Source organism: Odontesthes bonariensis, chromosome 23 (genome assembly GCF_027942865.1).
Source record: "Odontesthes bonariensis isolate fOdoBon6 chromosome 23, fOdoBon6.hap1, whole genome shotgun sequence".
NCBI lineage: Eukaryota > Metazoa > Chordata > Actinopteri > Atheriniformes > Atherinopsidae > Odontesthes > Odontesthes bonariensis.
Genome location: NC_134528.1, coordinates 8,656,862 through 8,682,837, shown reverse-complemented (window position 1 = coordinate 8,682,837; position 25,976 = coordinate 8,656,862). Strand labels below are relative to the sequence as shown.

Sequence of the window (25,976 nt, the reverse complement as noted above, 5' to 3'; positions counted from 1 at the left end):
ATGATTTGAAACAGCATCTTGCTTCTTGCCAGCCATCTGGACACTATTACAGGTTATAAAACAGCTGCACATGCAGGGAGGGCTCCTTTTTCCTGCCACCGCAGACTGAAAAACAATAGAGACGTCTGGGAGCGTGCTCAGATCCAACCTGACCTCATGCCACGTTGTCAAACATGCACATGGAACTTTCTCAACAGTTGTAGGAAAAATACTAGCACAAGCTCTGATGATTTGTCTGATCATGTGCAGCCTGCTAAGCCAGCAGCAGAGAGAATGGATGTCGTCGTCCTGCTCTTTTAGGGTTAAATTCTCAGACACTTGACTTCCTCCAGCAGACCTCTCACTCTAACCCTCCTAGTTTTTTTTTTTTTTTTCCTCAAGTAAATGTTATAAATAGCGCTGTGTTCCGTTCACTGGCCATCCTCCTCTCAAAGTGAACGTCTCACCTTTTCACTCCTCCTCTCTGCGTCTGTTTCTTTCCCTGCGAAAACACAAACACACTTCGGTTCAACCTCTTTCCCTCACTGCTCCCCTCTGCCTCTCTCCTCTGGATCTTTCTGTTGGAGGATTGTGAGTCAATCTGCGAGCTCGTCAGCATGCGTTGTGTGACCTGGTTGTTGTTGGGGACCTGCCTCCTGGTTCTGGGCCCCGCAGTGCAGGGAGCCCCGGGCCAGTGCCCGAGCCTTTGCCACTGCCACGGCGACCTGCAGCACGTCATCTGTGACAACGTGGGGCTAAAGAAGATCCCTCGGGTGTCTGAGGCCACCCGCCTGTTGAACCTGCAGAGGAACAACCTGAGCATTATACCCACAGGGGCCTTCAGCGAAAGCAAGGGACTCATCTCTCTGCACATGCAGCACTGCCAGCTCCGAGAGATCGGATCCCAGGCTTTCAAGGGGCTGAAGAAGCTCGTCTACCTCTACCTGTCCAACAACGAGATCAGCAGCATCAAGCCTGGCGCCTTCGAGGATCTAACAGAGCTCACCTACCTCTACCTAGATGGGAACCAGATCAGAGAACTGGCAAAGGGAATCTTCTCCCCCATGATCAACCTCTTCATTCTGCAGCTCAACGACAACAAGCTGCGGGAGCTGCGGTCGGGAACCTTCACAGGTGCCAAAGACCTGCGCTGGCTGCACATGAGCGGGAATGAGCTGACCACACTGCAGCCAGGCTCTCTGGATGATGTGGAGAACCTCGCGATTTTTCACCTGGAGAGGAACAAGTTGTCCACCTATCCCAGCGCGGCGATGAGCAAACTGCGAGTGGTGGAGGAACTCATGCTGGGGAAGAACCCAATGAGAACCATCCCAGACAACGCCTTCCAGAGCTTTGGGCGCTACATGGAGAAACTACATCTTGACAACATGGGCCTGGAGAAGGTAAGTTGATGCTTTAATCCGGCATTTAATAGCATCACTTTTAACATTTATTATTTAAAAAAAGGACTGAAAGATGACATCTGAAAACATCTGCAGATTACTACAATTCCAAGATACTTTAAGAGAAACTAAAGCAGGAATCAGCAGGATCTTTTTCGGACTACAGAAAAATTCTGCAAAGTTGAAAGAAAAAGGCTTAAACCTGAATACTAGAAACTGAAATAGTCATGATCCTCCACTATGATTCATCTGCATGAAGGTAGTCTCATAGAGCACCAGCACCAACTGAGAGACAGTGAACAAGCTCTCAGCTTTACCATCATGTGCATTTCAGTCAGAAAATTACACATTGGGTCAAAAGTTTGCTTTCATTGATTGCACAACAGCCATCCTGAATGAAAAAATAAGTTTGTGCACAAGTTTCAATTCAATGTAAGGTGTCTGACATAAACACCGAGTCAACTGGATACCTTCAGACTCAGAAACTGAATATATCACTATCAGTATTTGGCTGAATGTCCCTTAGCAAGCTGCATTTTGACCAGCAAGCTTCTGACAGAATTATGGCTGATTATTTCACCGCTCTTATTTGTACTTGGCTCATAACTGATTTCTAACCACATATTTCAAACAAGCTCAAGGACAGGACACCAAGAAGGCTGTTCCAAAAGCTGAACGATAACCTGCTTAACCAATTCCACAACTGCCGTTGATATGTTTGGGGTCATTATTATGCAGGAATACCCAGTTGTGTCCAAGGGTCAGCTGTCTGGTAGGACAAATAATGAATAAAAACCTCATAATTGTTCAGCAGGACCTCAAAGCTGTCAGTTATATTACCAGCCAAACAGCCCAGGTCATGGCACTACTACCACTGTGCTCACCAGTTGGTACAGCATTCTTAAAGTTGAAAGTCACTTTTACTCCTTCAAACACACCTCTGATTACTGAGGCCCAACATCTCAATTTATTGTCTTTCCTGACAATAGAATTGCCTTTTCTTTCTCAATGTGGTCAAGAACTTTCATCAAGCTTTAAGGTGTTTATTCTGCGGTAAAGCCACATGACAATTTAAGGAAGTTCAAAGTGACTCTGGTGTTAAAGCAGAGTCAGTCTGCTCCTTTCTCTCAGCTGAAGGGGACTATTTGGGTCTTCTTTGAGGCTACGGAAATGTGGCTATACCTCGATTAACCTGTGAATTGGTGATTTTGGAATCTGCAGTTGTCTACAGATCAGATCTACATTTCTCTTTCAAAGATATGTGCCAGGCACCGTGGATTTAGACTGCACTGAGTACTTCTCAAAGCAAACTCTTTATGCATCTGAAAATTTACATCTGAAAACAAGTCAAAACTTGTGCTCTAAATTCTTAATTGTTATTTCGATAAAAAGACATGTTGTACAATCATTTTGCCCAAGAAAAAGAAAAGTACAAATCATTGAAAGTCTAATTTTGCCTTGGCGTTCATGTGCAATTAGTGTTTCTATCTAATGACCACAACAGTAGATTTAATGAGGAGTTGGAATAAGCTGACATACAGATAAGATACATTTTTGTAAATTTGGTAAAGATCCTGATTAATCCCTCAGTTTTCATCAATGGAAGCTGAAGACATGAGACAGTTGTTTTCTCAGGAGTTTGTGGACATCCATCTGCTCATCCACAGCAGCTCGTACTGTATACTGTATAAGCTCTTTTTGTGACATTCCTGAGTGTACGTTTGCCTCATATTTGAGGTTAATCCAATATTTGAGTGTACCTGTGCCAGTGAATTGAGGCATTCCAGGGTGGGAAACTGTAAAATAACAAGCTTCTCACGCCGGGACTCTGTGTGAGCCAGGTGGAAGCAGCAGGAGCTGGTGAGTGCAGCACACACACCCATGCAGATTAAGCCACCTTCAAGCTAAATGCAGGTATTTTTAGGGTGTTTTTGTTTGCTGGACCGTGGCCAAGCATGTCTGAGTCTAATTATTACACAAGCGTTATTTTCAGCGAGGTGTGTTTTCTACCTTGGCTGTTGGAGACTTGTAAACAGGTCAGGAGGGGTTAGGAGACAGGTAAATAGAGGCAGGGTGTTCAACGATGAATGAAGAGGAGTATTTTTAACTTGCCATCGCCCCAGTTGAATGGACAATCGGGCCCTTTGCGAGCCTTTTTGGCAGAGGAGCAGCCCGAGGAGGGAGACGACGGCCATGCTGGAAGTCATCCATCTTCCATTGCTTCAACTTTCAGCTGCTTGTTACTCTAGGGTGGAAATTTCCAAGCAACTTCATCTCACATCTCACATAAAACAACCCTTTAAAGCTCAAGTGTTCTCTCAGCCATCCTTGTCTTCCTCCTGCAGGACACAAACTTGACTTAGGCCTGTTCATCTCGCACCTCTCTGAAGCTTTTAACACCCTCTTTCCATTCGGGTTCATACGCATGAACCCGAATGGAAAGAAGGAAGCCAGTGAATGCTAGTGTTTACATAAGTGCGCCTGCAGGAGGAAGGATGAGTGAAGGCTTTCATGTGTGAGAAACACTGACAAGATTCCTTTGCTTTGCATGTCTGCTGCATGACAGGCACACAGATGAGTGCAGGAGGCATACCTGGGTGATTAAAAACAGTGTACAGAACAACAAACAGAGGTTTTCGGCAAAACTGATCAATTTGAACAACTCATGTTCGTGTCTGCCTTTTTCCAGTTCTCAGATGGGGCGTTTAATGGTGTGACGGCAGTCAAAGACCTTCACCTGGACAACAACAAGCTAAGGTCCCTTCCCAGAGGTCTGGAGTTGGGCGCTATCACCAACCTCACCCTCTCCAACAATCTTTGGAACTGCTCATGCCAGCTATCTCCGCTACGCAGGTAAAAAAAAAAAAAAAAAAAGCTTTTAAAACAAACTTACAAGATAAGATTAATTTGCAAAAAAGAAAAACTTTAAAAACACAAATTAAGCACTCAGTTAGGTTTAGGTTTGAACAAGTCGGTTATTTTTAGGCATCCTGAACTTATCTGTCCTTAAAAGTACTTGGTTTAGACATTTTTGAAGTACTGGGTTTGTTCTGAACACATAAACTACTTTGTTTGGAATGATCATTAAAACTTATTCACTAGGTTTAGGTATTAAAAGTACTTGGCAAGGCTTAGGCAATATTAATTATTTGTTTGGGTTTAGGGTTTTTCAGTTCTTCTTTAGGTTTATCCATCGGAAGCATTTAGATTTAGCAATTAGATTTAGGATTTGATTGCTTGGTTTGGTACTTGGTAGATGTAGGCACCAAGTATTAGGGTTGGGGTTAGGAAAACATCCTGGCTGAGCGTTGAAGTAAGCAATTTTATTTGGGAAATCTTAAGTCCAACACCAAGTCCTTAACACCATCTACATATATACTGACACTAAGACATTATATCAATTTAAAGACTGTATTCTCACATTTTAAACAACCAGTCCTGATTCATCTTTCTATTTCTACCCACAGGTGGATGGATTCCACCCGAAACCGTCCAGATGCAGTCTGTGCATCCCCAGCTTCCCAGAAAGGCAAGCAAGTCAGAGACAGCAACGCCTTTGGTAACTGTAAGATGAAGGCAAAGAGAGCCAAGAAGGGCACACGTCATTGAACTCGTAGCCTTACAGGTAACTGCCAAAATGATTTTAAGATAAATTTGAAGCTACGACCTGGATATGATTAGCTTATTATTTATGCACAACACCACTGTATAAAGTTAAAAAAAGACCCTGAATACTGGCACCTCTTAAACCCACTGATTGAACTTCTATTATTTGTACAATCGGCACAAAAACAGACTAAAGTAATGGCTGTATTAGCTCCATGAGAAGGTAAAGGGCATTATATATTTTTATGTTGAAGCTTGCCTGTGCAAACGTGTGACCAAACAACTTAAAGAAATTGAATTTTTTTAATATTATTCTAGTTTATTTCCAATTGATTAATGCTTCTTCATAGGATGCATATGTATTATTAATACAGTAACTCACCTAAACATCGTCCCAGAACAAGCACATGGGGGATGTGCTTGTTCTGGGGCTCCCCAAACCAGACAACGTGCTCCGCCATGAAAGACAAACTATTCGGGAACAGCTCAATGAACATGTCAGCGAGCACAAAGAGTTGATCAAATTACCCAGATCTTAATCTGATCGATCATCAGTGGGATGCATCCTAACAAACCTGGTCCCCTGAGGACCCCTTCCAACAATAAGTTGGACCAAAAGTATCTAATGGTAGACACATCCCAAAATGTTGTGTCCATGTCCTGAGGGGTTTAGGCAGCAAGAGCAGCACCTAAAAATCTAAACACTGTTAAATTCATGTATCTTTACAATTTTGCTCAAAACATAAACACCATATCAAATTTTAGATTCAGTGAAAATGGGACTTGGAGCTCACTTTGCTTTGTCATGTTTTTCCTGTTGTCTCAGTTACTGAACTTAAAATGTTGAAGGCTTCTCCTCATTCTAAGTCTGCATGCTAAGCTAAGCTAACTATCTGCTAATTGTTGCCAGCTTCCAAAAATGTCCCACCCGTCCTTTAACCCTCTCAAGGGCATTTTGCCATTTTTAAGTCATGAGAAGCAAATTTTCTTCTTCACACAAGGCTTTGACTTTCTACCGATAAATCTGCACCCTATCAAAACCTTTAAAAATGTTTTGTTTTTATTTTCTTCTTATTTTCTCCCTGTGAAGACACTTGACCGCTATATAAAGATATAAGCCACTTGTTATGAAGTCCTCCCTAACTGATCACTATGTTTGCAAATACCTGAGGTATAGTTTTGAACCCCTAAACAGTCCAAAATCACATCCCTGCTGTGTGATCAGGGGTTTTCAGCTATTTTGACGGGACGCTGGATGAAGAGGATTAAATTTAAGGTGGTTTTGGAGTGGCTAAGAGTTGGCTTTGCAGAATTTTGTTTTTCTCTTCTTTTCTCCCGACCGCACAACTCTGTGTGCTCCCCTCTGTCCCTGTGTGAACTTTTCCATGGTGGCCCTGGGGTCCAGTACACCGTGTCCAGGTCATAGGGTCTTTGGTTGGAAGGACACTGTTTGATTTGGCCGATCTTTTGCCTCTTTTCGCCCCCCCCCTGTGCAGGAGACGCAGAGGAGGAGCCTGTCCAGGTGACCGGCTACAACGAAAGCAACGCTTACCAACTCTTAAGACTGTCCATCTCCCCATGTGCCACATGTTGTCGGCAGTGTAAACACAGGCAAACGCAATAATTAATGTTACACACAAATGCTTATGGACCAGTTTTAAATTCACTCATTTATATCAAAGAGGAAGATTGAAGTATGAAGTGGAAGCAGGTAAGCTCCAGGACACCACAAGAACAAAGGATGCATTTTAGTAAATAAGGGCAATAATTCGAGTACATTCCAATATTTTTGGGTTGACTTCGAAGAATCAGTTCATATCACACAACTGCCACTGAGGCAGGCGGCAACATTTTCTGCATTTACACCCTTACTAACTAGGAAAACATGCCAGACATCTAAATATGACCAGAAGGATGTGAAATAGGTTGTTCAATTAATTTCTCTTTCTTTCAATGATGTCTTTTCTTCTTGAGGATCCTTAAAATTGTAACTATTTTACGTCCTCACACAATGTACAAGAATAGGATGAATGCAGGATCATTAATGCTTTAAGCAACATTTTATTCTAAAAATGACAATAACTGGGAGGGTTTCTGAAGAATGAATTCCGTGCATATCTAATGTATATTCAGCATCTTTACATTTCCTAGACTTTTGGAAGTGATAACGAGTTTTCACATCCAATAAACCTTTTACAAAACTAAGCTTTGTTTTTGCTCACTTATAGTATACTTACAGTATGTCAAATGTTGGATCTCTGAAAAAACATCTCCAAAAAGGCTCACTACACAAATCTAATGGGTGTTTTTCTATGAATTTGTTGCCCTCTTGTGTGTAAAAGCTGAACAGCGCCATCAAATCTTAGACATATTGGACTGATTTTGCAGTCTCACCACTTGCAATATTTGTTAATATGATTTAATTGAGAAAACTCACTATTAGCACAATAGCTACTCACCGTTATTCCTTTGACGCCCATTAGAGACACAACCTTCCTCACAAGCTCTGAAGGACACGGTGAACCGCCCATAACACCTGCAGGTCAGAAATAAAGACAAACAAAACAAATTAGCAGAATGACAAATAGGAGCAAAAAAGGAAGGACATAAATTCTTTGAAATGCTCATTTCTAATTCCTCTCTTCTTTACCTGCTTCCACTGATGAAAAGTCATACTTAGCCAAGTCTGGCTGGCTTGTCATGTCGACATACATGGTGGGAGTGCCGTAGATGAAGGTGCACCTGGGAGGGAAAGGTAAAAGAAAATTAAATAAACCTTCAATGAAAAAAATCAAAACTAAAAAAATAGACAAAAAATAGAATAAACTTTCTTTCCAGGCTAATTTGAAATGCCTTTACTCAGAAATTTGTGTGTTTTGTTGTATTTTACTACACATTTTTCATCACATTATCCATATTTACACATTTAAACACTTAAAAAAGTAGTTTTATTAATCCAAGATATCAACTGGGGGTGTTTTTAGGGATATCTGTAGGTTAAAATTTAGACTTTATTTACTAGTAGTGTCATCCTTTAACTCTTTAAAACGTGTCCCACTATCATTTCTAACCGCAATATTTATCTATTTAAGAAGGTCCAATCTTAGGTTAAATTGGGCTATTAGCATGTTAAAAAAAAAAAAAGAGAGAGATAAATAAAAATGTTACGACCCGGCTCGTTGGGCCACAACACAAAATGGAGACTGAACACAAGGGGCGAAGAAAGAACTTGGTTTATTATTAAATGTCCAGCCAGTGTTGACTCTTTGCATCATTCTAAAAGCAGAAGGAGCAGTGAGCTTTCGGCATAAAGACATGCTTTACGCACACCTCCACAGGTGGAGAAAATGAAGCCAGTTAGAACAATAAAGCCCACGCACCATCCGAAGACTGCGGTCAGGCCAAAGATCCGGTTGAGCAGTCATAAAAATGGCCTCCTATGGTCTTTTCCTAAGCTCATTTCTTAACGGAAAAAGTCATGGGGTTGGAAAGGTGGCTGGAAAACGTCTTAAGGACTTAGGAAAAGATGATCATGCTGCAATGAGAATCCGACCACATTTACACTAACCTGTGATGTGGGTCTGCAGCCCTGAATCTATAAAAATGTGCTTTAGATACTTCATGTGCCATAAACCATATCACATTGTTACATGAATATTATGTCATACGTTTAGATCATATTAGAGATAATATAGAATATTCACAAAGTTTGTAACTGAGAAAAGAAAGGGAAGTTTAAAAAGTGAAATATATATTCATCATCCTGTCCTCATATTTAGCCACATGAAATACATGAAAAAGCTGCCGGCACAAGGAATTGTGGGATGTAATCACCTCCTTTCTCTCATGAAGGATGGTCTGGTGCATCCTATACCAAAGCAGATAATTAAGGTAGTATTGGAGCTCTATAATAGACAATTTGGATCCGGTTAAATTGTCAGTATTGTTTAGGAACCTTCCTAACTGAGTGAAATGACCCCGAAGTATTAAAGAAAGGAAATAATTCCATCCCACAATTCCTTGTGGCCGCAACTGTCATGGCGATGCTCATTATTTTAACCGGTTACTACTAACAGTGATTCATGTGGATAAATATGAGGACGGGGGTGAGTTTGAGCAGCCTGTAACAACTCTATATTTCCCTTTTCAGACCAATTTTATTGCAGTGTTGTCTTTCCTAAGATCTTAAGAATTCTCCCTGCCATCTTTCCTCAAGTCCGTGACACTTTCCAACAGGATCAAGGGTAAGAGCTTAAGGAGAAAACTTCAGGAGGCACTGCAGCTGCAAAGCCAGTGAAGAAGCACAAAAGTCACCACCAAACTTACCTAACCTTCACCGATGCAACGTGGTGGAAGAAACATCCTGTGGTCGTGGAAAAGACCACAGGAGTTTCAGCAACAACTAAATATCACTGTGTGAGTATTTGTTCGGCCAAGCAGCTCATTTATGCCCAATTCTGACATATTCTATTTTATTTCAGCCATGAAAATAACATCTTTTTAAAGGATTTTTGGAATCTAAATCTTTTCCCTTTTTTTCCCAGATGTGATTTTTGTATCTTTCAAAACAAAGAGAATCTGATATTTTCAACTTGGAACAAAACTAAAGGTCAGTTTCTGCCAGATTAAACCACCTGTTGAACTGAAACTGCAGAGATGCCCGAGAGGGTTTTTCCACTAGTATTAAACCAACTAAAACAGTCTTTTTGACTTAGTCTCAAGTGATATCTGATCGCACTCAGGAAGTGATTATCTGATCAGAGGCTCTGTTTCTGAGTCCTGAAGCATAAAGCATCAGACAACACTCTCCTTTGTCCACTGCCTGCTTTTCAGGTCATCATCCTACTGATGTACATCAAATCAAATCTTAAAGGAATGCATTTGCGGAACATTTTGTGTACATTTTGAGCCGTGGAAATATGACCTGAGAGAAAACTGGTTTGCACAGTTTCAAGCTCCCAGCGAACAAAAACCTTTAATCCTGAGGAAGCGCGGCGTAATGTGGTGCCCAAAGCCACAATACTGCACCAGAATTAGCGGTGATTACAGTCTGAACAAAAATCTTTACCACAAACAGATGGTTTCTGATGTTACCTCTCGCTATCAATGGCTGCGAGGTTGGCCTGTCCATTGTATCCAGCAGAGGGTAAGACCAGGGAGACGCCATGCACAGCCATACAGATTCCACCACCCACAGAGCCGAAGCAGTGGTATAGAGGTACCGGCAGACAGATACGAGTGTGAGGCTGGAGCAAAAAAACAAATTCATCAGATCAGTAGTTAGGGAAAAATATTTATATGATTACAAAGTGGATCAATATGTACAGAGAGACAATTGTATATTGTATGTTTGATGTAGAGGAATATTTAATGAGTAAAATTCTTGATCCACCTCTCATTTCTTTATATTTTGCTTCCAAGCAGCCAGACTTTCTTCAGATCTTTTGAAGTGGTCTTCAGAAATAGTTCTCCAGGCTTTCTGAAAGTTTTTCTTCGAATTTTGGCTGCTTTTTCACTCAATTTCAGTCCAGTCCTTGTACCCGACCACTTTCAAAGGAATGTGTTTCCAAAGAAGAGCTTTGGGATGTCCTTCAAGAAGCCTGGAGAACTATTCCTGAAGACTACTTAAAGAACTGACAGAAAGTATGTCTCAGAGGGTTATTTATGTTGAAGAAACCTTTTTTCCTAACTGCATATAAATAATAACAATAATGATAATAACTTGAATTTATTGAGCACCTTTCAAGGAACCCAAGGTTGCTTTACATGTGTTGAATGAACGGCTAATTATTTAAAGGCCACAGTGAAAAGGTGAGTTTTCCGGGGTAATTTAAAAGCGCAAAGAGTTGGGGGGTGACGGATAACTGGACGGAGTTTCAGAAGGTGAAACATGGCGCCGTCTGCAACGGCGAAACCTGTCAGAGGGACGCAGGGTCCAGAATGAGGTGTGTTGATGGAGAAGGTCAGACAGGTACTGGGAGCAAAGGGCGTGAAGGGATTTGAAGGTGAGAAGGAGAAGTTTGTAGTGGATCCGGAACTTGACCGGGAGCCAGTGGAGGCGGATAAGGGTGAGGGTGATGTGCTGCCAGGACCGGGTGTGTGAGAGGAGTGTGGCACATACTGTCCAGGGCTTTGCTGGGAACCCTGAACAGGACTCAGTTGCAATAGTCCAGACGGGAGGTGATGAAGGCGTGGATGAGTGTCTCTGGCACAGAGTCAGAGACTGAGGGGTGGAGTCGGGAAATGTTTTTAAAGGGATAGTTCGCCTCTTTTAACATGAAGCTGTATGACATCCCATATTAGCAATATCATTTATGAACATTTTCTTACCCCCTGCTGCGTCCTGTGAGCCGAGTTCCAGCCTCGTTTTGGAGTTGACGAAGGTAGTCCGGCTAGTTGGCTGGGGTCCCGAAAATAAAGCTTCTCAAAACTCAAAAGAGTAATACATTTTCATCACAAAATCCTCCCTCCAGAAAAAGTCAGACCTCACATCGCTTGGCACTATTCCTCTCTCCCTTCATATCACTACAGGCTGTGTAAACTGCCGAGCACTCCCCTGCTTCTGAGCAGCATACACCTAACAGTTGCGGCTATCGCTAGGTGGCTGTACGCATTGATATGAAGGGAGGCAAAAATAGCGCCAAGTGATGTGAGGTCTGACTTTTTCTGGAGGGAGGATTTTGTGATGAAAATGTATTACTCTTTTGAACGCATATTGTTTTGAGAAGCAAGACGCTTTATTTTCTGGACCCTAGCCAACTAGCCGGACTACCTTCGTCAACGCCAAAACTCGGCTGGAACTCGGCTCACAGGACGCAGCAGGGGGTAAGAAAATGTTCATAAACGATATTGCTAATAAGAGATGTCATACAGCTTCATGTCAAAAGAGGCAAACTATCCCTTTAAGGTGAAAAAAGGCAGACTCGGTGATGTGACTGACTCCAAAAGAGAGGGTTGAATCCAGGATGACCCCTAAGTTGTGAATTTCGTGAGATGGTGAGATGAAACAGCCGTCCACATGTAGAGAAGAAGGAGGTCTCAGAATTCTATGTTGATGTTGATGCATTTGGCAGACGCTTTTATCCAAAGCCACTTATAAAGGAGGATATAACATCAAAGCTAACAATAAGCTACATAGAAAGAAAACCACCAGTCAGACTCTGTCAGAGGTGACAGGAGTCTACACTCTGTAGAGATATAGAGTGCAGGTATAAAGGGAAGCACAGGGTAGGAGATGCTCTCCTCAGTTCATTCTCACATCTAAGCTGACCTTTGTGCCAATTTTGAAGAAAAAAAAGCAAACTTGTGTTGTCACAATAAGCCAAGTGAACAAAACCTGGTCCTTTCTTGAAAATTTAATCCACCTAAAGGTGGGAGTGTCTTTTCCAATTCACAAGAAAGAATAACATAGCTGCTTCAGATTTTTTTCCTCACATTATTCATGTGAAAATGCTCCAATGAGCTTCGACTTATTCCTCTGATATACACAGATTTCTTCAACTCCTCATTTCCTTGAATGTCTGTGATGGAGGAGAACAATACAGAGATTACACGACCAACTGAGTCCATATAGCCACATTTGTGGGTAAATAAAGCACGGGAGATTTGATTTCAGGTTCAACTGACTAAACAAAGAAATTAACCCAGTATAACGCCCACGTTGCCATCCTGTCCCAAGAGAAAATAAGACCTGATAATGCGATGTTTGTTGAGGCTCACGGGAGAACGCCACTGTAGAAATAAACTATTAAATTAAACGAGAAAACAAACACAATCAAGCCAAGTAAAGTGCAAACATCAGACACTGTGACCCTACATACTTGTAAAAGAATGAACAGATATTACTAATATGAAATGAAGTTGGCATGAAATTATTCCAACTGTTAAGCCATGAAAAATGAGATGTGTACAAACCAGTTGGAATTCCTTGAGCCAAATAGTAATCAGAGATTATGGTTATTATGGTGACGGCTCATTTAATCCTTTAATAGAGGGTATTAGAGATGTCCAGTTTTGTCAAGGCTGAACCCACTGAAGTCTCTGGTTTCTGTTCTCGGGTGAAATCTGATTTATGCTCGATGTGCTCTCTTCATTCTGAGATCCTTCTTCTGAGCACAGCAGCACAGAGTAGTTTTCTGAGTTACCGCAGCTTTTCCAAGCTTTACCTGGTTAGATACCCTTATCAGCCAGGCATGTTTCCGTCAATCCTCACTGGATATTTTTTGGTTTTAACCAGTTTGAGTTAATTCATGTCCTGGTGAAAGTCGGGGAGATCAGCAGCTTTAGAAACAGCCAAATGAGCCCGCAAAAGAAAAAAAAAAAAAAAGAAAAAAAGAAAAAAATCACTGAAATCCCATTTTGAACCACTGGGATGATTTACATCAACACTAAATGAATTTCCTGAACCGTAACCACAACATTTTATACTTTGCACGGCTGACCGATCCCACAATCGTTTTTTTTTTAGGTAAATCTTTGATTTAAAAGTAAAAAGTCTCTGATGTGGACTAAAAAACAATCTAAACCCTGGTAAGTTTTTGGGTTTACCCTTTAAGGCTTTGATACACACCTATAAGTTACAGGTTATTATGTTTTTCATAGGAGTAGCTGACAATAAAAACTGGAAATATCACCATACTTATCTTTTAATACAGGAATTAAACATAAATACATATATTCATAAATTATGTGTTAGGTTTCCAATTCCAGTGTACTTTATTAAAATAGGAATATATGGGGGCTGCACGGTGGTGTGGTGGTTAGCACCGTCACCTCACAGCAAGAGGTTTCCAGGTTAAATTCCCAGCTTGGGCCTTTCTGTGTGGAGTTTGCACGTTCTCCCTGTGTATGCGTGGGTTCTCTCCGGGTACTCCGGCTTCCTCCCACCGCCCAAAAACATGCATGTTAGGTTAATTGGTGACTCTAAAATTGTCCCTAGGAGTGAGTGTGATTGTTTGTCTCGTTTGTCTCGCCCAATGGCGGCTGGGATAGGCTCCAGCCCCCCCCCCCCCGACCCTACAGTTGGATTAAGCGGGTATAGAAAATGGATGGATGGATGGTTCAGACTCACCCTCCAGTGGTATCCCAGTCTTCTTCCAATGTAGTAAGCATTGTTGACGATGTTGTGATGGGTCAGGGTGGCACCCTTTGGATTCCCAGTCGTACCCTGATAACAGATATTTTATTTACAAATTATTGGGTTTATAAGATCATAAAATGGTTTGATAATGGAGTCCATCAGACAGATTGTGATCTAATATAACAGATATAAGCAGAAAGAATTACACGTGTGATGCATTACATCCTGTTACGTGGCCTTACATGGAAACATACATGCTTTTAATTTGACTTTTAATTTGACAAAACTATGTTTATAGTAACAGTAATCGTTTGATGTTTTTTTATATTCTAACAAACATGTCTGTTATTTCTTCTGTAACACACTTTGAGCTTAATCATTTCATGAAAGGTGCCATAGAAATAAAGTTATTATTGTTATTTGGGTTGCAAATAATAATTGTAATAATTTATTCATTTTTATTTTTAAATTGTGTTATTTAATGTAAAAAAAACACCAAAACATAATTTATATAGTTTGCTTTGCTTGATTTATGGCTTAACTATGTCAGTTTGAGATTCTGTACAATGACATATAATATAACAAATATAGCAATAAAACGAAGTAGAACAGCCTTTTCAGATGCACCGTTAATTTATCACTGGTTAAAGGTGCGACAAAGTTTAAAGAATATGAAATAAAAGTAAATATTTCGATGTAAACGAATGACATCCTACATCAATGAATCGCACAGCAATTACCGAGGTGAACTGAATGTTTATGGGGTCATCGAAGGAGATCTTCCTCTGCAGATCCTGCAGCTGCTGCACATGCTGGCTGCTGCCAGCCTGCATCACGTCATCCAAGTGAAACATTCCTGGTTGTCGACTGTCTAAAACGATCACTGAGCGGAGGTCTGGCAGTCTGATAGGGGGAACAAATAAACAGATGTGGGTCAAAGTTCGTAATATGTGGGAGAATTTCAGCACTAAGCTTTCACAAAGCTTTTAGGAGGTCAGGTGAAGGAGTACATTGTAAGAAACTAAAGCTTGACTTATTTATTTACCATTTTTATTTTGGAATTATTAGCTTTCGAGTTATGTCAGTGTTGGTTAGGTTTAGGCTACTAACTGCAATTAACCACATCTAAGACACATTTTTGACAGAGATGCTTGTGCTAAATGGCGTTTCCTGACAGAGAAATCCAGAAGGCAAACTTTTACGCCTTTGCCTTGAGATATTTAGCATCTACAAACAAGCCCATTCCGTTCTTGTTTGGTCCATGTACACTGAGTTACTGGATGAATGTCAAGAATCCAAGAATCCAAACTCCCCCAGCCTGGCACCAACCCACTGTGTGCTTTACTGAAGGATAACAGCCGAAATGGGCACCAAGCAAGGAAGTAAAAGGTCTTCTCGGACCCAAGGAACCTTATCATAGTTCTCACACCTCTTTTTCACGTCTTTTTTTGGGTCCACAATACAGGAATTCCAGCTGATAGTTCATACAACTTGTTTAATAGGGTTTTATTTGAGCTCCATCTTCAGATTAGGAGGCCTCCCAAAATGAGCGGAAACATCTCGTTTCTGTACTGACTTATTCAGACAACATTGTTGTACGGTGATTCGTTGAAGACATTGATCAACAAAGTGAAATGCAAATTAGTATGAACATCTTCAGTTTGGGTGTTTTTAGAATTAATGAATGCTGCAGTCCACCATTACAAAAAAAAAAAACCTAATGGTAGACTAAATGCTTCATAGAAACACAGTAACAGCCCAACAGTGAATCCTGGGGTTTTATTGAGTTATCATGTGATGGAACTATGATGTGATTTTGATTTATCAACCATCTGTTAGCTCATTTCTTGTCTTATATACAGTGCAAATGCAACTAGAGAAAAAGCCTTTGAAGCTCCCATGTGTCCAAAATTCTCAAGAGTTTTGCAATCTTGTCAATTTTACATTTACACATGTGCTTTGCATTGCTTTGTTCCTCAAACATGCAGAATTTATACATTTCTTAGCTGGCAAAATGTCTTTGTGAGCCTCACATTCCAACATCAGTTTCTGGTTTTATCAAACAATAACAATGAGCTATTATTCATAATGATATCAATTAATCATCTGCACCCCCTAACAGTTTGTATTCTCCTTGGTTACCAATTATGAGAACCTTGTGTGGGAGAAGGAGAGACTTTATAGCAACTCTACCTGGCGCTCTTGATATCTCCCGGAGTGGAGGACTCGATTTCTGGACAGATCTGCCTCAACATGTCGCAATACTTCTGAGTCTTAAACTCCAGTGGGCACACGACAGTTTTGCAGCCGACCTGTGAACAGAAGGTACGTCTGTGAGTCAAACCGTTGAAATCCATCCTCCCACAGCTCGTGACCACAGCTGAGGGATTGAATGTGTGCTTTCACCACGACAGACCGGTAAAATGTCTGACCCCATTCATAAACAAAACACTGAGATACTTAAACTCTACTTGAGGCAACAACTTACTCCCAACCAGGAGGAAGCAAAATATATAATTATAATTATTATAACACTTCTTTTTTAATTGGCTCCGTATGAATTGGACTCATTTGAAACGTAATTAATTTGATCTGATTGGATTATGATTGTATTACAATGAATTTTATTATATTTAGCTTGAATTGGACAGTATCTTTGAAATGCCTTAAGATTACGTCTGTTGTAATTTGGTGCTTGGTAAAAAGATTAATTTAAATGAGTCTGGCTTACTGTAAGCAATGCAAACAAAGATCTTGGCTGGATATGGACCAAATGGCGTGTGAAGGCGCTAGCATGGTTGACGCGTCTGTCACGGCGGTGGCGGACCGTGATGTCAAAATGGCGTTTCAGGCCTGGCGCTTCCCTTGAAAAGACGGCGCAGCGCGGTGTCGTGCATCAGTCAATTTTTGTAACTTGCCGGCGCCACCAACGAAAAACTGGATGGACCGTTGTGAGACCAGGCTCAGTGAGGAGGTGCGTTTGTACAGCACCTGTACGAAACTGCAGTGAAACAGCACAGGGAGCACGTAAACTCCCAGAACTGGTGCACAGAGATGGGCAGAACTTTGGGGAAAGAGGGAGAGTTCTGTAAGAATGTGTGGAAGCAGCTACGGGACAGATACGTGAAGGCAAAGAAGAGGGCAGAGACTCAAAGTGGTGATGCCGGGGGCTTCAGACGGTCACCTCTTTTAACTGAAGTAAAAAATTAAAATGATCCGAATACTGCAGCAGTATCATTAATGACAGTGTTCCTGCTCTTCATTGTTTTCTTCTCCACTTTCGTGGTTGTAGAGTAGCGGTAACCTTCACGTAGCAGCGCCACCTCTGTGACGGAGAAAATTGCAACTACTGGCGCATCGACTTGTGCCACTATATATGGCGGGCACGAACTCGTGACGTCATCAACACCGCTCGCGCGAGCAGACGTAGCAACCATGCTAGAGCCTTAACAAGCAGCCTGATACCCTACAGCACCTCCTATAGGACGTCATGAGGGGCATGGTCATAAGCCTTCTTCAAGTCCCCAAACCATGTGACCGGTTGGGCAAACTCCCACGCACCCTCCAATATCTTCACAAGGGTAAAGGGCTATTGCAGTGCTCCAATCCCAGGACAAAAACCCCTGAGTCTGATGTTCAACTACCTGTCGGACTCTACTCTCCAGCCCGCCGGCGTAGACTTGGCTTCCTCAGAGAGACTTAGAAGTGTGATCCCCTTGTAATTGAAAGACTCCCCCTACTTCCCCTTTTTAAAAAGCCTGTTCTACCTGTCTAGAGGCACTCTCTCCACACAATGTTGCACAGGTGTGTCAACCGAAACCGTGATGAACTCAACGTAAGCTTGGAGTTGTTAACTACCTCAATGACCTCAGTCACAGAGAAAGGGGAGTCCCCCATGAACTCCCCCTTCTCTGTTTCCATTACAGATGGTTCATCAATCGGGTTTATGGGATCCTCAAAGTGTTCCTTCTACATTGAAATGAGTCTGTAAAAGGACTCGCCTTGCGCAGCGCGAACTCCGCCTCCTGCAGCTGGTACGCCGGGTTCACAGACACCTGTTGAAAGGTAAAACAACACATGGTTCCTTAAAGGCTTAACTTTGTTTCTTTATCTAGTGTTTTTTTTTTTAATACCTTTGCAGAAATAAAAGTTTAAGCGTGATGCTGAGGATTTTCTTCCTGCTAACACATCCCATCATTAGACTAAAAACTAACTTGTGTCATTCCATCAAGTGATGAAAGATTTTCGCTGAATTATATGATTCTGTTCAATCCCAGCCTCACTTAAATTAATTGAAAGCTACACCACACAAACAAAGTAACTGATTCATTAAATAAATCTAATTCAGAGAAGAGTTGCTGTCAGTTGTTCTCTGAGGACTGACCACAGCTATCCTGAAAGACTGATTTATAATTTTTTAGACATGAAATGTCACCATTGAAAGTCATCTAATTTCATTGATTAATGCACCAAATGTCCAGTTCAATGGCCTCTCTGGCTTTGACTCACCATTATAATCCCAGCTTTCGCTGTTGCAAACTGGAACAAGATCCATTCATAAATGTTTGGCCCCCAGATGCCGAGCCGCTCTCCTTTCTGGAGTCCCAGCGCCAGCAGCCCAGCTGCAGCCTGATCCACCTTCAGACACACAAATGGATTTAAAGTGGAGCTGAAGAGGATACAAACAAACATACTCAGATTCCATGGAGAAACAGACACTGTTCCTCTGCCAAAATTAGAACTGAGGAGGAGTGCAGTTTTTATTTTTTACATTTTGAACTGGAGGCTATGATTTGAAAAGGATTCTGCAGAAAACTCCAACTGATATGGGCATTTTCAGTGGTGTAAAAAAGAAAGCACATTCTCTGTCAATTCTAAGATTCTAGGTAATGTATGAGGACACAATACATGAGATATTACATGACTTATTTACCAAAAACTAAACCAAAATGCAGAATCAGTGCATAATAAAACCTAAGTAGACCTTTACTGACGTCTTAGGAATTAAGAAGTGTGAGCGCCTCTATAAAAGCAGAAGTTTTGTCAGTTTGCTGCTCTGCAGCATTCAGGTGTGTGCTAACACAAAGCCAAGGAGGAAAGACATCAGCAATGATCTCAGAGAATCAATTGTTGCTGCCCATCCTCCTCTTAACAGCTTATGTGCTCTTTAAGATTATCATATCAGCAGATTAACCTCACAGAGAAAATATACTGTACTGGCCTTTAGCCATTATGCCATAAAAATAATTATATTTTGTAATATGAAATAAAGGAATCTGTCAATATTTAAGTTGTAATGAGGCAAAGTTGAACAAGCGCCAACAAAGCGGAGCAGACTGAAGGAGGTAAAAGAACTGGTTGCATTTAGTACTTTAGTAACAACACAAAAAAAGTTAAGAACATAATTTGGATTGTTTCTATAGGGCACAAGTTAGCTAAAGACTGTTTATCAGGACTTTGTGTGTCAGGTTAAATATTGCAACCTGTGTTGTCACCGTGAATCTAAATGTTTTAAAGGTCACTGGGTAAAAGTTTACAAAGTGATAAGAACTGAAACGAAAGGTGAGTGCACTTTACTCGGTGACAACTGTGCCTCTATGGCTGTGAAAGGTCACAATATTTCTTTGAAAAGGGTCCAAATACAGCTGCAGCAGCCCTTTGAAATACATTATCACAAATCATATAAACACAATGCGATTAGTCAGCTATTGATCATATAAAAATCTGCCAAGACTACAAAAAAATATTCACAAATACTGCAAAAATACATCATTTGTTACCTGCAGCTGTTTTGGCTCGACCAATAAACATCTATATCATCGATCGAACTATGACTAATATAATTACCTCTGGTCTGATGTTTATAGCAGGAAGATAGCCTACAGTTCAACAACTCTCCATCTGCAGAGAGGCGCCAGAGCTGCTCCTGCAGCCATGACTCGGTGAAAAGCAAACTATTCTTCCCGATACTCGTGCTGTGTTCTCATTAGGGGTCCAAGCATGTCCGTTCCATTTTCCAGCGATCCCACACCTCCCACGAAGATCAAGAGAAGAAAAGGTTTAACCCTCTTTCATCTTTCTTTCCACTCTGTTCCCGCTCTGCTGGTTGATTTTTTTCTGGGTTTTTTCAGAATGCTTTCTCAAAACTTGCCTCGGATTAAGGGACCTCGGATCAAAATAGATCAAGTCTTTGCTCACGCTCATGTTTGAGAAAGCTTATTACCTCCATGGGTTGTAATTGTTTTTAATCACATAGCTGCATATGGAAAACAAACTATTAGAATTTCTCTTTGTCTAAAATTTTGCTTCCTGGAAAGAGCGCTGCATTGTCTTTGATGCCAAACTGCGCTTCAAGGAAACATCAACCATGAGAAAAGAACTTATCTCATCCATTCAACAAGGAAAACTCCAACATGAACAGAAAAGACATGAACACAAACCATCATGAGGGCTGATAAAGAGCACTTTTCACTATCATATCAAACCAGAAAGCAATTGTTTCTCTGTGGTCGGAAATCAAAAACCAGGATTCAGATTTTTAATTTTTGATTATATCCACATAAAAGCACAATGAAATCATCAAAGTAGGTTTGAAGAAGTTAAAACTGGACGAATGTGCATTGTTAAACATGAACACTCAAGATATTCTGTAGATTAGTCACCAAATATTGTTATCAAGTGACCTTAAAGGCTCTCAGAGGTTGGAGGAACTCATAAAACTTTATTTGAGTTCAATTTTACCCTCAGATGTGAGTGAAACATGACTTTGACAAAACCTTTAATTAGGCATTGACCTATAAGTGGGTCAAGCTCCTCTGTTTGAGTTACAAAGAGACTAAAGGTGGAAAATATCAAGAAGTATCTTCCAAAGATTAAAGATTTTGGAGCTTCAATTTCTGGGTCTTGTTCCAAACATTAACCCTATGATTTCCATCATCTTGGGCCGGAGTTTAGGCACACGATTGGAAATGACTCACATCTTGTTGAAACTGTGCAAAGGTCTTTCGGACTCCACTCTCCAGAAAGGCCATAGCCTCTCTGTCAGGCCAGCGCTCCACAGTCTTCTGCAGCATCTCTCCAACTGTATAGTGGAGCATCGACGTGGAAGACGTGCCGTGGGCGTAGCTGGTGGTGAGAGTGGGAACGATGGGCGGATAGTCCACATGGATCCAACTGAAGAGGAAACAAGAGTTAGAGGAATGATTCTGAAATGTCAAAATGTGTCCGGGAAATCTACACTAACGTAATATCACTGACTTTATTCTACAGGTACGAAATTTCGGTTTACTGCTATACTCATGTCACACAACTTTATTTACATGTAAAGTCAAGAACTATCAGCAATTACAGCTATCTGACTGACATTAACACCTTATTTTCGCGTGGTATGAACATTTAGTCTGCATAGAGGCAGCTTATCGAGAGAAAAGTGACCCCTTTCCCATCAGTTAAAAGGGAATCAAACTGAGTTTCAGCAGTTAGCATACCAGCCAGACCAAAATGCTTACAATTGCTTGTTAACCAACAGCTGAACTCATTGACAAACTGTACTGTGTAACAATGTTAATCCACCCCTACTTTTATCTATATTTCCTTCCAAGCAGCCAGACTTTCTTGTAATCTTTAAAGTGGTCTAAAGCAATAGATTCCAGACGTTCTGAGGGTCTTTGAAAGTTTTTCTTTGTATATTTGCTGCTTTGTCACTCATTTTCAGTCATTAGGCCACTTAACACTGACCTATGAGTCATTAAAGTATAAAAAAAAATTGCTCCTAACTCAAGGGATGAACCAGTGTTGTGTCCACACATAACAGACAACTGAGCAAAGAAGCAACTTTACATTGTATCTTTAGGGACTTTATTACCAGCAGCCTGTCACAAAGACACATCATTTGTTCCCATTTCTTTAGTTTCACCTATGAAAAACACCAAAGATAACACACTTTGACAGACTGTATCAAAGACCTGACACAGGAGCTGAGAGATGCATCTGGACCTTCAGCTGATCCATCTGCTGTTGGCCCAAGCCTCATCAGAAATGGGCTCCATGGAAGGGTGGCTGTCAAGAAGCCGTTCTTAAGGAAGGGAAACAGGGAGAAAAGGCTGAGCTGTGCCAAAGGACACAAGAAGTGGGCTGAAAATCAGTGGCAGCAGGTCTGATGGAGGGATGAATCCTCCCCAGAGCCCGGAGCTCAACATTACTGAAGCAGTGTGGGATCATGTTGGCAGAGAACGGAACAAAAGGCAGCCCACATCCAAAGAAGAGCTTTGGGATGTCCTTCAAGAAGCCTGGAGAACTATTCCTGAAGACTCCTTAAAGAAAGGACAGAAAGCTGGTCTGAGAGGGTTCAGACTCTGAGTTTGGACTGTAAAGACCAAACAAGACACAAAACTGTACAAACAACAATTTAATTATTCATGAAAAAAGGCAGCTTTCTTTCCTTTCATTTTTTTTTTTTTACCCCAAATCAAGTGATGTTTAAAGCTTTTAATCACCATTAAGAGTAAACTAAACAGTTTAAAAATACTAATATCATTATCTTTCTAAATCCCACATTAAAAGTTCTGGGTTATAAAGTCCCCCAAGTCTCTCGCTAAACAAACCTTTATACAATAACAGAAGTAAAAACAAGACTGAAGCGACTGGTTGTGTCATATAAAACGCAGGAACATACTATCTAGTTCACTGCATCTTCTATAAGAGCTCTAACAGCTGAAGCACAAAAGCTCCCGGCACATGTTATCCTTTTCTTAGATTACCCTCACGGGGTATATGTGAGGCCTCGTGTCCTGGAGACGGGTCCCCAGCCAGCTGTATTTTCTTGTTATGCAAGTTTGAGTCGAGTTTCCTTTCACTGCCTGAACTAGCTGAGATCACGTATGTTGACACTGGTTCTGACTGCAGAACCTTGTCTGTCTCCTGGCCCCCATTCTGCATTTCATGCTTGACCCTGCTATCAAGTGTCAAGTGTCAAATGGCCGGCAAAATACCCCACCCCTAAATTTAACGTCCCTTCGATTTATCCGGTAATTCATCTCAAGTCTTTGAGGCCCTGTACACACAATCAACAACCACTTTCCTGACATGCCAGCGAGTCAGGACAAGCGGTTTGGACAATAAAGATTTAAGTTAGTGCCATTTTAATCCTCTGTACAGTTAGCTGCCACTCAGCATGGTTTCATGCACAGCTGAGTTTAGCTGTAGCTCCAGCTTAAATGGACCGCTATTCCTGTCCCAGTATATACGCACAAAGGAGGAATCAAGTTATTGACTGACGTGTGTCCAACGCTGCGATGCTGTGGACTGTGTGAGTAAACATTCAAGACGTTCTGCTGCTTCGGACTTTCTCTGTGGGAGATCATTGTGCACGTAAGATGAGGATGCGACAGTCTGCAAAGGCTTTAAGTGGCGCGAGTTCACACAAAGTCTTAATGAGCTGAATTTCAGTCCCGATTTCTGACACGTTTAACCGTCTGAAACAGAAAGATATGTGAAGGAGAGCAGCTTTATTGGGAATTCAGCTGTAATAATATCCACTTGCTTGCAAGCGCCTAGGCCCATTTGAGTCTAGCTGAGCGTATATATGCAGTAGTGATTTGCTTTAAGATTAAGATCAGATTTATTGGTCATGCATACATGCATACACACGAAATTTGTCCTCTGCTTTTAACCCATCCAGGTTGGCACCTGTTGACACACACATGCACAGGGTCACACACTCAGAGACAGATGCCAACCTGGAGCGGTGGGCAGCCATGAAGCGCCCGGGGAGCATGAGGGTACGGTGCCTTGCTCAAGGGCACCTCGGCCGCCACAAGGAGGTGAACTGACACCCCTCCAGCTGTCCGTTCCACCAATCTTTTTGAGTGGCGAGAGTGGGAATCGAACAGTATTATCTGGTGGTGATAATCTGCTTTTGAGACGCCTGAATTTCGTACGATTTTAGTCAGACGAACATGTTTACATGCACTTGGGTTGGTTGTCTTTTGTGCTTCTCTATGGATGGAAATCTCTGTGAAAACTGCCCTATGCGGATGTGATTTTTATTTTGGGAACGAAATAAGAGAGGAAAAGAGGTTTTTCTGAAAGTTAGTGTGTAAAAGTCCTTACACGCAGAGCAGCTGCAGCGATGTAATGAATGAGAAAAATTATGTGTTTTTTAAAAATTAAAACATGTGAACCTATTCTACTAGACCTGCACAATGGAACTGTAAACTTTTAAGGAGCATCAATGTGTCTCTTCACTGCACACAAACTGCTCTTTAAGCCCCTTCTGCTACCTCCCAACACCAAAGAGAACTTTTCTTTTTGCATTAACTTAATGCAAATCAATTATCGAGTTCCTGTAACATAGAAAGCTCTATGAACTGACCCTCATTCTGAGCTCTAAGTCGCAGCAGAGCAAAATGGGGTCAATGAGTTGAGGATTTACTCAACAGAATGCAGTCTAGTGAAATGCAAAACCAGTGTAGCAGGGTATATTATTTACATGCGTTTTCTTGGTAAACACCATATCTTTTTCCTCTGATATTATACCCTCCCACTCCTTCAAATCTTTGCAGAGATAACGCAGCAGTGCACAAGAAGGGGAGTGGGCTTGGGGTCCTATATCAGGAGGACAGACAATTTCCTGCACGGCCTGTTTGTTACATAATAAGAAAGTAATGGCAAACGACCGGCGTGCTTTTTCTTTCAGTTAAAGGTCAGTTATGAGTTAAGAAATATCTGCACGCGGGTATTCATTGAAAACAATGACGGACTTTACTTTTCTAAACTTTACTCACCGAGCGGCAGCGGGAAATCCAGGCTGACGTGTCCATGGTGTGCGCAAAGCCTTCAAAGGCGCAAAAAGAGGACCGCTTTTCCGGAGAAAATGGGCACAAAACGCAACGCTGGGGACCATCGTGTGAATCTGCAACTCACCGCGCCCCCGATGCAAGAACTCTCAGTCTGCTTCAGTGATTCCGCCTGCAGGGACTCATCGGACGATGGGGTGGAGACCTGTTTCTTGTTGCGAGTTCACTTATGTTTGCAGGTTAGGACTCGAACCTTGAGCCTCCTCTTCAGTGTTGACGCACTTATTTTTATTAAGCAGCTCTGGCCAGCTGGGGGGGCTATACGCAGCTAGAGCTATCCAGCTGCTTAAGTACTCATAATACGAATTAACATAAAATACGCAGATCCCTTCAATGGTTCATAAAAGTATTCGACAAAATGAGTGTATTTGAGTGCAAGTGAAAGTCCTGCACAGGCCTACAAAGTGCAGCTGATTAATACTGAGCTCATTTTGGTTAGTTTGATTGAAAACAACTGATCATATAACTTTTTCACTAAAATCTTTTGAGTTTACGACACTGAATTAATGTAATTCAGTAAAATATCCCGCACTTTGGATAAAGTGGAGCGGAGGGCATTAAGTCACACACAAATCTGAAAAAGGCTATTTTAACCCTTAGATTGAGTGCATAAGGGTTGTCATTCTTCAAAATCTCTGAAATGAAAAGTTTTTACACTTCCATATTCCAGGTATTCCTCATAAAACATGTTTGTGACTTGAGGCCATTTTATTTTTTCTAAATGTTTTTATACATTTTAAGAAATTGCAGTTTTTGTGTCACTACCCCAGTTATGACCCCGATCATTTCCTACAGAATCTCAAGGGTTTGCTTTGGGAACCTTTGATTCTTACCAACTGTGAAAGGAAGATGCAAGGGTTCATATGCTCCCTTTGTAACGTGGAGTAGAAGAGGTCAAAGAGGAAAGATATAAGAGAGATGACTCGTCACAGTGGACGAACAACTTGTACCATTTCGAGGAAGGACCAAGTTTTTGCAGTGTAATGCCAAGCAAGCCTGCCAAGTACGGCATAAAGATATTCTGGGTTTGTGATGCACGCACCCCTTATGCAA

At 41.4% G+C, this 25,976-nt stretch overlaps 2 protein-coding genes across 2 annotated transcripts in view; one reads left to right on the top strand and one right to left on the bottom strand.

The window, feature by feature from the left end:
- The window catches only part of acsf2 (acyl-CoA synthetase family member 2), a 31,630-nt gene extending 6,470 nt beyond the window's left edge, over window positions 1–25,160 (bottom strand). Inside the window, exons 1-10 of the mRNA XM_075458127.1 lie at window positions 24,852–25,160; window positions 21,045–21,240; window positions 18,577–18,705; window positions 18,069–18,122; window positions 16,261–16,379; window positions 14,808–14,970; window positions 14,059–14,154; window positions 10,083–10,234; window positions 7,639–7,730; window positions 7,448–7,524 (exon numbers count right to left, since the gene is read on the bottom strand). Of these exons, the coding sequence (XP_075314242.1) occupies window positions 7,448–7,524; window positions 7,639–7,730; window positions 10,083–10,234; window positions 14,059–14,154; window positions 14,808–14,970; window positions 16,261–16,379; window positions 18,069–18,122; window positions 18,577–18,705; window positions 21,045–21,240; window positions 24,852–24,970 (1,197 nt within the window). The 5' untranslated portion in view covers window positions 24,971–25,160. The remainder of the gene's footprint in view (window positions 1–7,447; window positions 7,525–7,638; window positions 7,731–10,082; window positions 10,235–14,058; window positions 14,155–14,807; window positions 14,971–16,260; window positions 16,380–18,068; window positions 18,123–18,576; window positions 18,706–21,044; window positions 21,241–24,851) is intronic.
- chad (chondroadherin) lies at window positions 414–7,193 on the top strand. Its single transcript, XM_075458128.1, has 4 exons — window positions 414–1,382; window positions 4,072–4,235; window positions 4,850–5,007; window positions 6,485–7,193. The coding sequence occupies exons 1-3, from the start codon at window positions 597–599 to the stop codon at window positions 4,989–4,991; spliced, it is 1,092 nt and encodes a 363-aa protein (XP_075314243.1). The 5' UTR covers window positions 414–596; the 3' UTR covers window positions 4,992–5,007; window positions 6,485–7,193.
- Window positions 25,161–25,976: the final 816 nt, after the last annotated feature.